The sequence below is a fragment of the Pinus tabuliformis genome, chromosome X (genome assembly GCF_031772625.1).
Source record: "Pinus tabuliformis cultivar Carrire ecotype Pingquan chromosome X, CPIR1, whole genome shotgun sequence".
NCBI lineage: Eukaryota > Viridiplantae > Streptophyta > Pinopsida > Pinales > Pinaceae > Pinus > Pinus tabuliformis.
This window is the reverse complement of record NC_142308.1, coordinates 1166055853-1166073788: the sequence shown is the minus strand read 5'-3', so window position 1 is coordinate 1166073788 and position 17936 is coordinate 1166055853. Positions and strand designations below refer to the sequence as shown.

The 17936-nt window shown below is 37.9% G+C and overlaps 1 protein-coding gene across 1 annotated transcript in view; it reads right to left on the bottom strand.

The window, feature by feature from the left end:
- The window catches only part of LOC149144049 (mitogen-activated protein kinase kinase 6-like), an 82114-nt gene that overhangs the window by 41116 nt on the left and 23062 nt on the right, over nucleotides 1-17936 (bottom strand). The window contains exons 2-4 of the mRNA XM_089446184.1: nucleotides 12345-12569; nucleotides 12075-12257; nucleotides 11583-11806 (exon numbers count right to left, since the gene is read on the bottom strand). Coding sequence (XP_089302310.1) covers nucleotides 11583-11806; nucleotides 12075-12257; nucleotides 12345-12569 — 632 coding nt within the window. The remainder of the gene's footprint in view (nucleotides 1-11582; nucleotides 11807-12074; nucleotides 12258-12344; nucleotides 12570-17936) is intronic.

The window sequence follows — 17936 nt, the reverse complement described above, 5'->3', positions numbered from 1 at the left end:
TATTTGAATTAACCATCAATAAAACAAATTACCCAAAACGATTTTCAATATGTGACGAAAAGTGACAATCATAAATAATCCATATAAATGCCAAACACTTTATCACGCAAGATATTCTAGATTTTAAATGATTTTCATTAACTGCCAAAAATCTAGAATTAACTAATTTTCTCTTATCGCCAATATAACTTAAAACATTTTTCGCACTAGACTATAGAAGAATCATGAGAATGTAAGATTTAGCGTTTAACATCAGAAACACCAAGGAATTTAAAACTAGCATTTCAATTATTCATTGAAGAACGCTTTAATGTGAAAGATGAAAAATAAATCAAAGGGTTAATGAATCAAATTTTTAATGGGCCATAGTTCTAAAGTTTAAGCGAAAAAACCCCTTAATTTTGTTTATTCTCAGTCACAAAATCTTTTTTGAAATTTATAATGTTTTAAAATTTTTCTAATTTTATATGTTTTAAATGTTTTTTGGATTTTTTAAACTTTTTTAATGTTTATTAAGACTTTTATAATTTAAAAAAAAAATGAAATAAAATGAAATCAAAAGAAAACAAAATCGATTTTTTTTTTTTTTTTAAAGGGTTCTAAAAAAATAGGATTTTTAGATGGTTTTTAAATGAAAATCAAAAAGTTAAAAATAAAAGTCAAAACAACAAATAATAAAAAAAAAAGTGAATCTAACTAAAACCTAAACCATTAATAAACAAAAAAGAACCTAAGATTATCTAACCTAACCCAATGTACATGAAAGAAAATTGAATGTATATAAAACCCAATCTAACCCTAGTCCGCATGCATACAATGAAATAAAAGAAAACGCGTAATGAAAAGTCGATGCTTGGATTTGCTTGTTGTTTGCAAGTCCGGACGGTGGAAGGAAGAGACGTGAGCAACAAGAGGTGAAGCGCTGGAGGGTTAGCACGCAAGTTTAGAGGAGGCTGCAGGTTTGAAAGCAATGGCTGCAGACAGGAGGAAAATCGCAGAGAACGACGAAGGCAGAAAGGAAGTGCGATGGCAGGTTTGGCAGCTCGACGGAGCTGAGGGATGGACGCGAGGTTTGTTGTGAGCATTTGCAGCTAGAGCAACAACGTATGGAGCAGCGTGGGGAGGAAAGTACGCAAGTTGACCAAAAGAGCTACAAGTTAGGGAGCTACAGCAACGTAGGAGGGATGGCAGCACGCGGAAGGTAAAGGTTTGGTGATGGAGGAAGAAGCTTCTATGGCAGCGTATGGTGAGCTGCAGAAATGGGTGAGGATGAGAGACGCGTGAAGGTTAGGCAGCAGACAAAACTCAGGCAGAAACTCAGATTTCTCCAGATCTTTTAAAAAAATTCAAAGCCCAAAAATAATTTCGAATTTTTCCAAGAAACAACAGAGAAAACAATTTCGAAATCTTGTTCTTAGGAAACCCCAGGCAGCAGAGAAACTGCAGCCCAAGAACCGAGGAGAAATTTCCAGACTAAGATCTTATACTTCAGCTTAAAATTTATCAATGAAACCCTTATTGAAATTTTCCAGATTTAATTAAAAATTTTAAATCCTTCTGCTTCAGATTGCTTAATGAAACCCTCATTAAATTTCCAAATCTGAAACTAAATTTAAACTTTTGGACTGCAAAAACTGGACATAATCCCTACCAAAATGATGCTGATGAAAACCAGAAATCCAGATCTTACCCTCTAGGGCCTAGATCTGGACTCTACACAACTTTCAGCGTCAGATCTGTAGCTGCAATACAACAAAAGTAAACACCCAAACGATATACACAATGACCCAAAAAGCACTAAAACCCTAAAAACCAAAGTCAGAAAACTAAAATTAATTATAGATCTATGTACATAAATGGTAGATCTATCAGATCTAGAGAGTGTGAGTCCGACTCCGCTCCCAGATCTGATGATCTGAGGCTCTCAACAGCGAGATCTAACGATTTAGCACAAAAAAAATTAAGTTTTTTTTTTTGAATTTTTAAAAGAGGTACTGAGCTCAAAACCCTCATGCATCACCCATAAAAATATCTTATGATAAGCCCAGGATCAAATTCAAACTGGGCTCTTCAGAAAACGCGGATCGGGAGTTGGCTGGTTCAGCTGAGAACTTCCCCGAACGCCCGATGATCTAATAATCAAGGATTTTCCTGCAAAACTCAATTCAGCCATCAACATAGAGTGAGAAAACAATAATAAAATTCAAATCTAATAGAGATACCTGCTATTATATTCAAAACTTAAATTATCATTCAAACCCCAACGACTAAGCAAGATACATGTACTCAAATCGCTCTTCAAAAGCTATTATTAATGGCAAAAAAAAATTGCGCACGAAAATAATACATCTTACAACATTTCCATGAAGAGTAACACCAGCAGAAATTAACCCCAAAGTCTTTTTTTATTGCTCATAAAAAGATTACAAAAGAGCTTTTCGCTTAGTACACGATCAAAAGATCAGATGACACTGACTGACAAATGACCTCCTATTTAAAGATAAATCCTCCAACATCTAGTTCGAGTGATCCTTGTCAAAGCAATCTTGACCGTTGATGAGGATCAAAATTTCTTTTAATCTCATCCGTCGAAATGTTAAATTACTGAGGAAATTTCGAATTTTTCAATTAAATGCATTTTAATAAATTCAAAAATTAAAATTTTGAATTAATTTCCTCAAAATTTTGACTTTGACTTAACCCCAGGGACCCAAAGCATAAAATTTAGCAAAATAATCAATTAACCTTAGTCCCTGGACCTGTTAAGATTTAATTTTTTAAAGGACCCACGAATTTTACCTCTGGAAAATTTAAATTTACCTAGGACCTAGGACCTATGAGGAGATAAATTATTTTTCTAACCCTCAAGACACTTTACATCATGATTTTTTACATTTTTTACATCTCAAGGGGGAAAACGCATTTGAAAAAGACCTTCACAAACTACCCATTTCTGCGACACAAATATAATCCAGCAGACTAAACAACTTGTAATAAAATACCTTAACCAAATAGTTAGGATTATTCCCAAATCACTTTTACACAGACTCGATCTATAACACTAGGACTTGCCTAAGATCCTAGTGACAAAATTCATTCCGGCTTTGGGTAAGGCTGAAGGAAAACTCTGCCTACCATTCGAGAATGGATCGGTGAGACAAAAAACCTCCCAGAATGTAGATCGTTACCAGAAAAATAGGTTTACCTAGGCAATTACATACATGACATAGATCTGCTGAGATTATTTACATCACATATATGCAGAATGGGCTTCCATTATAACATGATAATCAAGCTGATGATGATAGCTAGATGGCAGGAACACATCAATCAGGCACAATCCCAAAATCGAAAAAGGGGGTGTACTGCTATGGGTCATTGACACGTAGTGGTCAACGAACACCCCCCACCAACACCATGAAAACAAAAAATGGAATGATAAATCACAAGAACACCATTTTTATCAAATCTTAGATTGACAATCTGCAATAAAAAATGAGAGAGGAGGAGTGGGAAAGAATAGGAGAAGAGAAAAAAACTACAAACAAAGAATACAAGGAAAGAAGGCAGTTGGGGTTTGCAGTTATCTCTTTAGCTTTTGAAAAGTTGAAATAGATGGCAGCCTTTGTTAGCTCCTCCAAGCTCCTGTTTTTGTTGGAAAATGTAACTAGGTTCGGTCATCATAATTGTCATTTTATTTATGTCATTATATATTTTATGTAAAATGCAAAAGAAGAAAAAGAAATATTATTTCTCAAGCATGGGTTTCTTGCTCAATAATTATTATTTTATTTAGATAAGCATGTTCTTCATGCTTTAGGCTTTGTTGAGTTAAAGAATCAAAGTCCTATTTGGACCTATTGTAAAGAAAAAGGAAAAATAATTTTTAATATGTAATTTGGGTCAAAAACCCCTCTAGATGTTGGCCTACCTGTCAAGTTAGCCCCGCCCCAATGACATGTCTATTCACACCCCTCTGAACAGTAGAAATAGAGGGAAGATGGAGCTCGTTTGGACACGCACACTTCAATGTTTTTGGTTTGAAATATCGCAGAAAGGACAGAAATGAAGAGGTTTGAAGTATGAGAGGACGAGTTTCTTCTTGAGCTTAAAGTTTGTGGAAGTTTTGCCTTGATACATCTCTTGTTGTTGGTATCTTGATGATGGATTTGTTGTGCTAAAGGAAGGTCTAACTTGGCATCTAGAGGGTGAAGTTTTTTTGTGTTCATGGATCTTAGATATCTCACTTTGATCTGATTCTATAAGAAGAGAATTTTTTGGGTTTTCCCCTTGGAGGGGTTTTATCCTGGCTTGGAGCCTAAATCTAGTGTACTATGATCTTCATGTTTTACATTTGATAACTGTTTGATGAAAGAACATAAATAAATTAATAAGAAGCCAATAAATTTCACAAGCAGTTATCATAGACAAGGGAAATCTAATTTGAACTCAAATCCTCCCGATTTCCAACATGTATCAGAGCTAGGGTAGTTTGAAAATGGAGGCCTGAAGATCACTCTGTTGGCATTTGGCTTAATTCGTTTTGTTCTCTAGCAAGTGATTTGGAGAAAGATGCTTTATAATAAGCTTGGATCTGTTTCTCAGTTGCTCAACATGAAGTTCGCATATATTATTTTCTCTATGGCTCATGACATTGCATTCTTGTGGCATTACTTTACATAACGGTGGCATCATTTTATAATTACATTCAGATCTATGGATAATAGCAGTATCAGACAGATCAATACAAAACCTCGCACAGTGATGAAATTCCCTCGTTGGCACTATGTTTTGACTCTCGCTTTAGCATCAATTGATTCACTATATGGCTCGATCAATCTATGAAACACATCTCTAAACTTTGCCACGTGGTGGTGCCTCGCATTTAATAATGTGTATAATTAATTACCAAACTTTGTTCTAGATAGTAGCATGGAATCGCATACTCCTTAATAATTTGGAATAGCATGTTTTGTATGGTGGCATGAAACCTTTGTTTCCATGAATTGCATTATTCCAAATATGGTTCGTGGCACATAATAGTTCACAGTAACCTGCACAGTGTCATCACATCACAAATCAACTCTCTAGCTCGCTAAATTTAATATCTAGTGGCTTACAATAACAAAATCTCACATTCTAATTCGTATTACCCGATACTTGTGGCTCGTTCCTCGCACTCGTCGTATTTTTGTATTATGATGAAGCGTTACACTAGCGGCATCACATTGAATTGCAATAAACTTTTACAAAAAACCCACGGATCACGCACTCTCTATTTTCTACACAGGGTCTCATTTATGCAAATATCCATTGGCCAGTGGTTTGTAGGCAGACAACTCGTCGTTGCTAAATTGCTCTGTGTAGAGGATGTATATGGTTGTGTTTGGAGTTACTTCATTAACGAAGTCAACCTGGAGTTTGAAGAAATAATGATGTCTCTTTTAAAGGGAATTGTTCAGGACCAAATCTCTGCAAGTTGGGCAAGTAAAACTTGTAAAAGGTATGTATACTTTACAATCTATGATAAGCAATGATACTATGATTATGATGCATAATCTTTACAATAGTTAGGGTTTTAAAATATGTTTGTAGGGTTTTGCTATTTCATTTGTGGCAAGTCTTATCGACTATATAATTGTTAGGATTTAGAATCTTAGGGTTTATATACCCAATATTGAATCAACTCTAGGAGCAAAAAACCTAACCCTAATTGTTTGTTCCCTCTAAAGGAATCCCTAGTTTTTGGGAAATGGATTATAAGGTTTGCAAAGTATCTCGAAACCCTAACATAAAAGAGTTTTGAGAGTAAGACTCTACAGTATATATAAACCCTTGCAAAAGTTCGATTAAGACAAACCTAGGGCTTGAAGTCAAAACCCTAGGACTCGTTGAAAGTAAAAACCCGAATAGGGGTTATGTCAAGGAATTTCTAGGGTTTGTAGCTAGAACCCTAGAATTACACTTTTGAATAATCATAGAAACCCTAGATTGACAGGATTGACATCATGCTCTTGTACTTGTATATTTTGCTTGGTTGTACTTGTTGGTGAGAATTGCAGATACATAATGAAGGCTATGAAAATGGTGGAAGCATGATGAGCATGATGTAAAGAGGGAAATGTTGTTGTTCATAAAAGATAAGTGTTTTATCTCTCTTCTTGTACTATTATTGATTTCTTTAGTAAATCTAGTCTCTTGCTTGATCTAACTATTCTTTTGTGATTTCCCCAATTAGGATTGCAGGTACATGCTGAAAACAATCTGGGCTAGAAGAAGTTATAATATCAAAACAAAAGTATGCGACAAGTCCTAGATTCAGAGGGAGCTTTGAATCTTGAAAGGGTTGTGGATTCAAAGGGAGCTTTGGATCCAGAAAGACCTATGAATTTGAAAGAAACTTTGATTCAAAGGGAGCAGTGCAACTCTCAAGTTTTAAGGTATGTCTTTAATTATTATCTTTTAAAGACTAAAGTTGTGATAGGATTTTGACAAGCCTCTATCTTGGATGAATTACATGTACTTTAGGGACAAGCTTGGACTTACTAAAGATTAGTTATCTCAATAAGAGGGAGCATTAAGAAGATAACAATAGGGGCAGACATTCTCCAGATTTAGGAAGAATGGCCCAAACTATTGTTGAGGGCAGACATTCTCCTAGTTTAGGAGGAATGGTCCTTAAGGCCTAGTTACTCAAAAGAGTAGGTGCCTTTCTATGTTGGCCCAATCACTCTATAAGTGTGGGTGGCTTTTGTCAGGCTGGGTTACTTGTTAAGTGAGTCTTTTGGCCTAAAGGGAGGCTTGTGATGTAGGGTTTGACCAAGATAATGGCAACCTTGTAATGCGAGGATCCTTTAGGGTTTTGAGCCTGTGGTGTGAGGAGTTGAATGTCCTCTAGGGTTTGGCCAACCCTGTATAGTTGGAACATGGATGTTTCTGAAGGTTTGACCTTGGTGATGGCAAACCTATACTAGTATGTATACCATGAGGTTGAGGCGCCAACTAGATCATGGTGACTAGTTGTTGTACCTTAGGTTGAATAGCCTGTATGATGGTACTTAGGGTTGGTACCTTGGCAGTAGCCTAGATGGTACCTAGATCCCTGTAAGATGGGTTGGTACCTTGGCAGTAGCCTAGATGGTACCTAGTTCACTGTAATATGGGTTGGTACCTTGGTAGCAGCGTAGATGGTACCTAGATCCTTGAAAGTTGATGTGTCTTGGTAGCAGCGTAGATGGTACCTAGATCCTTGAAAGTTGATGTGTCGGTACCTCGGTAGTAGCCTAGATGGTACCACCACAATCCCTGAAAGTTTATGGGTTGATACCTTGGCAATAGCTTGGATGGTACCTAGATCCCTAAAAGATGTTGGGTTGGTACCTTGGTAGTAGCCTAGATGGTACCTAGATCCCTAAAAGATCTTGGGTTGATACCTTGGCAATAGCCTAGATGGTATCTAGATCCCTGGAATAGTATATGTTGGTTATGATGTTGATCCAACTCTTCTTATGAGAATATTTCAATTTGAGAAGTATCCTTGTACCGATTATGGAATTATGAATACCTCCCTAGTTAAGAGGGAGTGTTGGAAAATGTAACTAGGTTTGGTCTTCATAATTGTCATTGTACTTATGTCATTATATATTTTATGTAAAATGCAAAAGAAGAAAAAGAAATATTATTTTTCAAGCATGGGTTTCATGCTCAAGAATTATTATTTTATTTAGATAAGCATGTTCTTCATGCTTCTAGGTTTTTTTGAGTCAAAGAGTCAAAGTCCTATTTGGACCTATTGTAAAGAAAAAGGAAAATTAATTTTTAATATGTAATTTGGGTCAAAAACCCCTCTAGATGTCAAGTCGGCCTAACTATTAAGTCAGTGTTGAAGAAAATGGTAACTAGGTTCGATATTTGTCAATGTAATTTTGATCTTTGTACTTGTCAAGAAAAAGAATTATTATTTTTATAAATTATATGAATGAGTTTCTTGCTCATTCTACAGGTCTAGGAAAGTCAAAGAGTCAAAATGATATTGAAGAGCTCTTCTTGAGCATTTATGTAATGAACATGAGTCAACCTAGTGTCAAGCAACCCTCCAAGACAAGCACCATCCTTCAAAGAAGAACCCTGCAAACAAAGCGATGAAAAGACATCATGTCGGCCTACAAATATATATTAAATAACTAAAGGATGACATGTCGGTTCACCTGGATAAGTCGACTCAAACTGGAGACATAACCACTATATATACCCAGCTGGGGTATCCGCAAAACACAGAAAAAAAAATTGGACATCTCCGCAACTTCAGATGAGTACAAAGGTAAAGAATTTCGGATGGGTACAGTAGGGTGCAGGAACTCAGATTCATTGTAATTTTCAGTGGGTACAGTGAGTACATGATCTCGGATACTTTTGAAATCTCGGTGGTGATTACAGTGTAACCTTCTCGGTGGTGATAGTCTCAGCATCGTTGTAACAATAAGGATCTCAGTGTAGGAAAGAAAAACACAATCACGTTCTTGACTTAATTATTATGATGAGGATCTCAGTGATACTCTCTCGGCATACTTCTAGATGTTGTCATAAGTCTCGTATATTTGTGACAAGGATATCTACTATCTCGGCATACTTCTAAATATAATCATGATCTTGATGGAAGACCATCTAGATGCAACACTCTTATATGTACATGTCTCAGTATAAGATCTCGTTGTTATGATCTCTATGAAGATGCAGCAATGTTGCAACATTAGTGATCTCAGCGATGACCTTGATAGTGCAGCAGTAATGAAGAATTCAGTGAAGCAGCAGTGTTGATGATGACCTCAACAGCAAGAATAGGATTGGTGACTTGGTCTTGGAGTGGCCTAGTAGGTCAAGGGTTATGGTCTTTGTGTTTGTCAATTGAATCTCCATAAGAAGAATTCCGTGCAGGTTTTCCTCTCCAAGAGGGAGAGGTTTTGGCCTTGGCAAAATGCCAACATCTTGTGTTCTTGTTTCCTTGTTTTTGGTAGCAGTTTGATGAAGTAAACACACACACTAATAATAAGAAGAAGATCAAGCTAAGATAAACTGTCAAAGCGCTTCACAAATTGTTATCAAGTCTAGAAGAATCTTACTAATGCTAACTGCCCTAGATTCTTCAACAATCGGCCCTGCCCCAATAGACATGTCTATTCACACCCCTCTGGACAGTATAAATAGAGGGAAGATGGAGCTCATTTGGACACACACACTTGGATGTTTTTGGTCTGAAATATCGCAGAAATGACAGAAATGAAGAGGAGGGCTGAAGTATGAGAGGAGTTTCTTCTTGAGCTTAAAGTTTGTGAAAGTTTTGCCTTGATACATCTCTTGTTGTTGGTATCTTGATGATGGATTTCCTATGCTAAAGGAAGGTCTGACTTCACATCTAGAGGGTGAAGTTTTTCTGTGGTCATGGGTCTTGGATATCTCACTTTGATCTGATTCTATAAGAAGAGAATTTTTTGGGTTTTCCCCTTGGAGGGGTTTTGCCCTGGCTTGGAGCCTATATCTTGTGTAGTGTGATCTTCATGTTTTACATTTGATATCTGTCTGATGAAAGAACATAAATAAATTAATAAGAAGCCAATAAATTTCACAAGCAGTTAGCATAGACAAGGGAAATCTAATTTAAACTAAAATCCTCCCGATTTCCAACACTTTCTTCACTTCTCCAACCTCTTTTTTGCTCTCTCCTCCAAGCTCTTACAAATATCCCTCAAAAATCTGCTCTCCCTTTGCTCTCTTTTTCAGGCTTAAGCAAATAAGATGAAAGAATGAGGAAAACAGAGGGGGAAGAGGTGTTTCAACCTCATCCTCACTTTCCCCTGAACCCTAAACCCACCCAAGTCCCATATCAAATCAAACTTTAGGGGAAAAGTTTTTTTCCAAGTCCATGCAAGAACGTCCAACTGGCCTCAGGAGTGCATGGGGAGTGTCTTGGGAGTGTGACTGGAGTGCTTAGGGAGAGTGGTTCTAGTATGTGGGAGCCCATATGGGACAGTCACAGTTCCATTCAAGTAGAGAGTGTCTTTTTTGAGGCCAGAGCATGCTCCAAGGGGTGCTCCTATAACCCTCCTGCTCGGAGCAAGGTTATGGGGTCTGGAGTGGGAGGGAGTGCTTCCTGCAACCTTGGTGGTGTATGTGCTGCTGCTATAACAGAAAAACACCTAGGTCAGCCACATGTGTGCACAATGACATGCATGCACTTTCAATGATGCAAGCCTAGAAATAGTACTGCACCCTCCAAGCTTCTTTAATGTTGCGCCATCATCTACAATCTTGAATCCACCATATAGCATGAAAATCAATGCTGTACAGAACTACTGTGTGCTGGCATTGTAACAGAAAAGCACCCAAATAAGCCATATGTGTAAAAAGTACACTCACTAACAGAAATCTGCAATGTAATGTTTCTGTATTAAGTCAACACAAACATTAGCCAAAATGAAAAAACATTGCCCTAATAAATATTACTGACTGACCAAGAAGATAGTAACTGTATTTTAAAGAGGAAAACCCCTATGAAAGAAGCATTACTCTTGTAAAGAGTGTAAAAATGCTTAGTGTAACCCAAGGAACCCAAGAAGAGAAGTGCAATCCTTGTACATGGGTAAAACTGTAAAAGAATAAACCTTAAAAACAACAGTGAAGTGGAGTAGAGAAGGTTCACACCCGCTCTAATACCATGTTGAGATCACAAACATAAAGAGAGGATTGAATGGAACAAAATGCCAACCCATAAATCTGCAGTAAATGGTTAAAATAATATTAAAAAACACAGCACTAAAGAAGTGCAGTGGGCTGAACCAAAAGTGCACTAGAGAGAAAGATACCCAAGCATGACTGCTCTAAACTTGAGATGCACAAATGTACATAAAAGATAAAATATTACAACCACAAAGAAATGCCAAAGATGTAGAGTGCATGTAGGCTAGAACACTTTATATTAGTAAGTCTTAGCTTTTGATCAAAAAGATGATTTTCAAATGAGGATTGAATTGGGTATTTGTACACACCTCAACTAGGGTGTCTTCCAAGAAGGGGTTATGGGCCCACAAAAGTAGTGAATACACCTCAAGAGGGTACACGACTGAAGTCTTGCACCCTCCCAAGAAAGGTTATGTGCCCACATAAGTAGGGAACACTCCCAAGAGTTATTGAAACTACATATCAAAGTTGACAGGACAACCGTAACCACGTAATATAATAAAAGAATAAAGCATGGTCTTAGCCATGATTACACATACAGTAATAATATATATGAATGGGCCAGGGCTACTTGTACATACCAATAATTCCAATAATTCAAACCTATTATTCTCACATCTTTAGTTATAAGCTTTCCATAGACGTGTATGGTTGGGAACCTTCATCAAATGGGTAGAAAACTTTTTTGTCAAAATGGGTAGAAAAGCTTTTGTTAATGTAGTCTCATGCACATTCGGAATCTGTAATATGAAATTCCATGGATGAGGACTCCATAATCAACACTGAAAATATTTCAACAGAGAATTGATCATATTTTTGAACTAACGGGGTAAAATAACTTGCACTACCATGCAGAGATGAAGGAGCAAAATTCTGGTGAAAACTGATCTGGCGATGCACAAGGTGCTGGTTGCTCAACAATTGTCTCCAGAAGCTCATAAAAATTGAGCCACCCTTCTTCTTGTCCAGGAGGTAAGTATGTGAAACGACCAGTAGCACACTCCAACACAACCAGGCCCAAGCTCCAAATATCACTGCTAAATCCATATGTGCTTCCACTTATCCGCTCTGGCTGATGTATATCAACAAGAATAGTTACTTTGCAGCAATTGTTATTAGCAATTTCAAAGATAAACAATACATAATCTTCTCAGAATTCAGTAAAATGACGCATTTCTAGAATCTCAAGTCTAAATGCAAAAGACTAACTTGAGTGACAGAGAAACAAAAACAAAAACAAAAACAAAAAAATTAATAATATATATATATAGATAGATATTAAATGATATTTGCACACATCTAGAGAGAATATTCGTGAAGGGTGATGTTGCAAGACATACCGACATATAATTGTAGGTACCAACGAAGGTATCACGTTGGCCCATTGAATTTGCTAGCGTTGCACTAACACCAAAGTCTGTGATCTTCACTTCACCTTTGTGATTGACTAGCAAGTTTGATGGTTTGATATCTCTATGGATGATATGTCTATCGCGATGCAAGTATATCAATCCCTTGAGAACCTGCACAAAGATCAAAACTTGTCATAGGAGGAAGAAATCTTTTAGATTAGAAATTATAGCCATGCAACTAAGATATCGCAGGCTTACCTGCTTGCAAATAACTGCAAGATAAGGCTCTGTAAATGTTTTGACTTTTTTTATCACATCTGCAAGAGAGCCACAATCCATGTACTCCAAAACTATAGAGATAACACCATTGTTATAGAAAGCATGGTAACAAACTACAACATTTGGGCACTGTGAAGCTTGATTTATTTTCAACTCTTGCACAATTTGTTTACGAACACTCTCTTGAATGCTCATTTGAATGGCCTGCAACCACAATCAGTAAAAAAATAAATATTTCAATGTTTTGGATAGATCTGTGCACTAACAGAAAATTGTATGTGGTACAGACTAAAACAATGAACAGAGCTTCAATGAACAATGGACATCATGTTTACAAACAGCACAAATGTGAATGTAAATATGCTGGAAAAAGTTGCACACACATTTACATGAATTGTGGATGATTGAAATTGACAGCAATGTTGCACGACTCATACTCACCAAATACTTGGCTGGCATATCACTCGCCGACTCGGGAAGACTCGGGAAAGACAGCAAATAGCAAAAAGAACTAAAAAATGTCTCATTTTTTTTTGCATGAAAGATAAATTAATGGCATTTCCAAGGCATACAAGTTATAGGCTTCTGTAGGGGCCTCCATTTTCCTCAACAGGCACTTCATACCTTCTACTGTAGGCCATACCACTGACAGAAACTAGACCGTAGGCAAGACAATTATTAAGCAATATCTATGTTTATCGTATCATTAACAACAAAATGCCCAGAGGATTGGGCTACTCTCGTGACAATTACTTTGGAATTACATAAATCACAAACAGATCAAAATTTACATGTCAAAAATTCATTCAGAGAATAAGGTTCGTCATTAAATCGAGAATACATACATATACATATAAACCCTATAATAGTTTATATATAATTAATATAAAGAAATAATTTAGCATCTATAGTTAATAATAATAATTTAATATTTTAAAATTATATATTAATAAATTAATAATATAAATATTATTAATATAATATCAATTCATTAAATGGCCACGAGGCATAGAATAGACGGTGATGGGGTGCATTGTTAAGACACTTTGTGATGTGAAAGTCATCGGTTCGAAACTTTGTGGGCAAAAATCCAGCCATGTTAAGCGTTGGTGTGGCCCAAGCCGGGTGCAATCCCCGGGTGATTTTGATGGCTTAGATGCCCCTAGGTCATGGTTTCTCAAGCCACAGGTCAAGCCTGATGTAATCTTTGGAGAACTCAGACAACTTGACAAACAAACAAAAAATATTAATTCATTAAATATATAACTTAATAACTATCCTCACACATATTATATAACATAAAAACTGTACGTTATATAATTAATATATAAAAAAGTTTATCACATATGATAACAATATTTAACACAAGTTATATTATCATGTGCCTATCTCATGATATTAAAGTCACGACCTATTTAAAAATCATTATCGAACAGGTGACGAAATGCACATGCACGCAAAACAACCACGATTGCAACTTCACAAATTAAACACCTTCTGCCCTTATCCATCGCAATTTATCATCAACTTTGTTGTTGAGATGGAAAGTAATAAACACAATAGTGTTCTAGCAAGTTAGCAGCCTGAGAAGGAAAGGAATGCACTCGTCAAAGTTCGCAATAGTTGGGACGGGAGAGAATTTGTGCCTATTTTTGGCGGGTGGTTCACATTACGAGGAAGTCGGAGAAAGATGGAAAAAAAACTAGTGATAATGGGTTTTTACACTTTGAACCCTTATTGCATGGAAATGGTGGTGAATTTCTCACTCAAATTTGAATTTTTTTTTTAAGTTTGTTGGGTTTCGTGAGTGGCGAGTCTGTGGGGACGAGTATGGCTGAGTCACTCATTTCATAGCCAACTTGGCCATACTCGGCCCACTGAATGAGTACTCGTCGAGTCATTTTACACTCACTGACAAAAGGTTAAGGTGTTGGTGTAGTGGCCATCTCAAATATAGGAATTGGGGGTGCAACGCCATAACTTTCTATATGAATATATATTTTGATAATTCTATATGTAAAAACTAAATCAAAATATTTAAGAAAAAATAGAAAATTCAGAATTCTAGATTCAAAACATTTAAGACTCTAACTGCCAAATTATGTGTGCGCACAATATGACATGTCACATTCTAATAGCTAGCTTCCAGATGTTAAATCACACAAAATTGCACTTACAGAGATAAAGTCCCAAAACTCAAGTGCAAGATGAGTGAAACTAAGGGGGAGGCCATTGTGACCTCACCAACCGTCATCTCACTTCACGTCGACTTTGCTCCAACTCAAGGAGGCCTTCCCTAGGTTAATATTGCTAAGATTTAAGGTAATGAGTTTCAAGTTCATATGAAGAGTAAACATAGCAACATGGTTTTGAGAGAGTTTTAGAATATGAAATTTGATGGGAGGACCTAAGACTAGTGTCCTTCCATTGGGCATATGGTGTGAAAATTTGGATGCCCAAATTCCTACTGCAGCAACTGATTACGTTTCTCCTATTTGTTAATTACTGAACCAAATTATTTAATGTTTCCTACAGTAAACACTGAAACGAATACACTGCAGCCTTCACCATTTAAATAAAATGCAGAAACAAGAACTGAGCAAGAAGAAATATCCACACACACAATTGACACCGTTGTTTTTGGACAAATGTCCTCAGAAACCCAATGCGAGAAAACTGGTGTAGCCGCTGAGGGTTTGTATTATTATGCAATGGTTTCTAAATACAATCTTTGGATGCCTCACTGGCTATCTGATACAGAGAATCTGACTAGGAGAGAAATTAGTGAGAATTACCTCACACTAGCACTGGATATTCAACATTGATCCAGGCTTTGGATGGCAAACCCTACGCTGCCTCTGCGCTACCTCTGCATCAGCCTACGCAATGCAGCGTCACAGCTACTAGGCTCTGCGTCACCCTTCTTGCTAGTCGATTTACCTCTGGAACTTCGACTCTTCTGCCCTTCCGATCTCGCACCCCAGCTTCTGGCTTTAAAACTCGACTCGCAAGCAAATTTTGAATCTCCTCTCAAGCTTTGTGCTACCTTAGCGTGGCTCTGTGCTGCCTCTTCTGGATCTCTCTTTGCCTCCTCTGCAATGTATCCCCGGATCAGGAAACTCTCCAACTGGAAAACTATCCCTCTCCCTCACTGCAAGAAATCTCCTCGATGACCTCTCCAATAACTGTTGTTGTTGCTCTCTTGAGAAAATCGATCTCTGATCTCTCACTCGATGTGTTCTCCAAGTGCCCCTCAAGCCTTTTCTTATATCTTTATGTTGGACAACCAACAGCCCAGATTAACTTCTAATCAATGGCTCAGATCATTTTGCCTTGATCCTTGTCTTCTTCTAGAAGTTTCACCCACAGTTAGATTAATACCCTTTAATTATTTTAATTTCCTAAGTTTAGACTTAGGAACCGATTAAAAATAATTAATTATTTTATTAAAACTGTCTCCAGGTGGAATTTCCCAAAACAATTTATGGGTATTGGAGAATGCATATGTCTAAGCCTCCCTGCAAATTTTGAGACTTAGAGCACATTCAATGCTACCAGAAATCAACACTCCCTCTTAGCGAGGAATGTGCTCTAGCAACGCAACCTATTGAAGCATCACTATGTTCTGTAACATCTCCTTCTGCACTGCTGATGTCTGACATCTTGTCCACCAACTACTGCGAAAATGTTGCACCTGTACTATTGTTGACCCTGCCACTGTCAACATTGCATCTTTACTGCAACTCCCTCTCAATTCTGCATCCGTGTTGCTGTTGGCACTACCACTGCCAATACAGAAAAGCATCCCAAATCACTGAACTGGTGTTCAGTATGATGCATCTCGTTGCTGGAGTTTAACTACTGCTAGTGTCTATGCTGACCCTCTGAAGCTTTTGCGCTATTGTTGACCTCTGCTCTGTGCCAACTGCATCGCTGCCAACTCTAGCTTTGTGCTGCTCAGTCTCTGGCGCTTCTAGAATTGTCACTCTGGTACTCCTCTGCACCAACTGACACTAGCCCATCCTGCTACTTCTAATCTGGGCTCCCGTAGCAAGGAATTGATCCAAGAGGTGGGCTCCTCAAGGATCATGCCCATCTGCAGTCCTTTCGAACTGCAGCTCTGAATCAGCCAAACTCCCTCCTGGAGATGCCTGGGTTGTCATGGCGAACTCCTTCACCTCGATCTTCATAGCTGCAACCTTCGGATCATGCTTCTCATCTTTGTCCTTCTTCCTAAGAGGACACTGTGTTGCGTAGTGACCAAATTCACCACACCTGAAGCATTTGATCTTCAGAACATCTTTCTTCTTCTTTCGTTGCTCCTGTAGCCCCTTGGATATGAGGGCTGCATTCTCTTCCTCCTCCTTGGGCTTCGACCCATTGTTGTTGCTCCTGTCAAGTTTACACTTGACCAAGTCTCTCTTCGACTCCTCTTGTTTAAGATCTGCCCACATTTCATCCCATTTTGGCAAAGCCGCCCTGCCCAGGATGCTCTGGAGAAAGACTTGCCACTCCTCGGATACTGAATTAGGGCCAGTCTTACCATCTCGAAACCTTGAGATGTTGACCCCACAGCTGCTAGTTCATCTCAGGTCTCTTGAAGTTTAGTGAGGAATGAATCAATGCATTCCCCCTTATGCATCTGCATAGATCTCATCTTTTGCTCCAAGTACATCTTTCGTTGCTCAAAAGATACCTGATATAGCGTCGACAAAGCATCCCACATCTCCTTGGCAGTGTCTCGATGTGACAGACTATATGATCCTTCACTCTATCGAGGATAATTCTCTTGGCCTTTGCCATTTCTCCCTTGTACTTCTTGAGCAGATTTGGATTTGCGGACTCAACTACCACGTTGTCGACATAGATCTTGAGAAAATGCTCATCTAGAAGGCACAACATCCTTGCCTTCTAGATCACATAGTTGGATGCACCACCCAACCAATCTTGATCTCTCAATCCACTAGCTGCCATCTCTGCCAATTGAAAAAGTCGAATGAACTCCTCTCTCTTGTTGCTACTCAGCAAACGAGAATTCGAATTCCCTGGCTAGGAATTCTCTGAGGAAGAAATTCCCTCAATTGTCCCTTTTCTCCCTTCTGGCGTTTTTCTGCCTAGCAACTGCCTGCAGAAAACTGCGTCACACTAGAAACCCCTCTTCGTTGAAGCTATTGTTGCGTTGCTTCCTCTATCGCTGAAAGATTTCGATCTGAAAATACTACCTCTCTGTCGAGTCACTCAGAGAGAGATTTACCATGAAAATCTTGCCCTCTTGGCATGAACTGCACAATCCCTTTGGGGATTCGATTTGTTGCCTATGCAGCACTTCGACTTCCCTTCTTCCTTCAACATTGGGCTCTTCCAGCACTGCTCTCTTGTTTTCACCTCAGCTCTGATACCATGTGAAAATTTGGATGCTCAAATTCCTACTACAGCAACTAATTATGTTTCTCCTATTTGTTAATTACTAAACCAAATTAGTTATTGTTTCCTACTGTAAACACTGAAATGAATACACTGCAGCCTTCACCATTTAAATAAAATGTGGAAACAAGAACTGAGCAAGAAGAA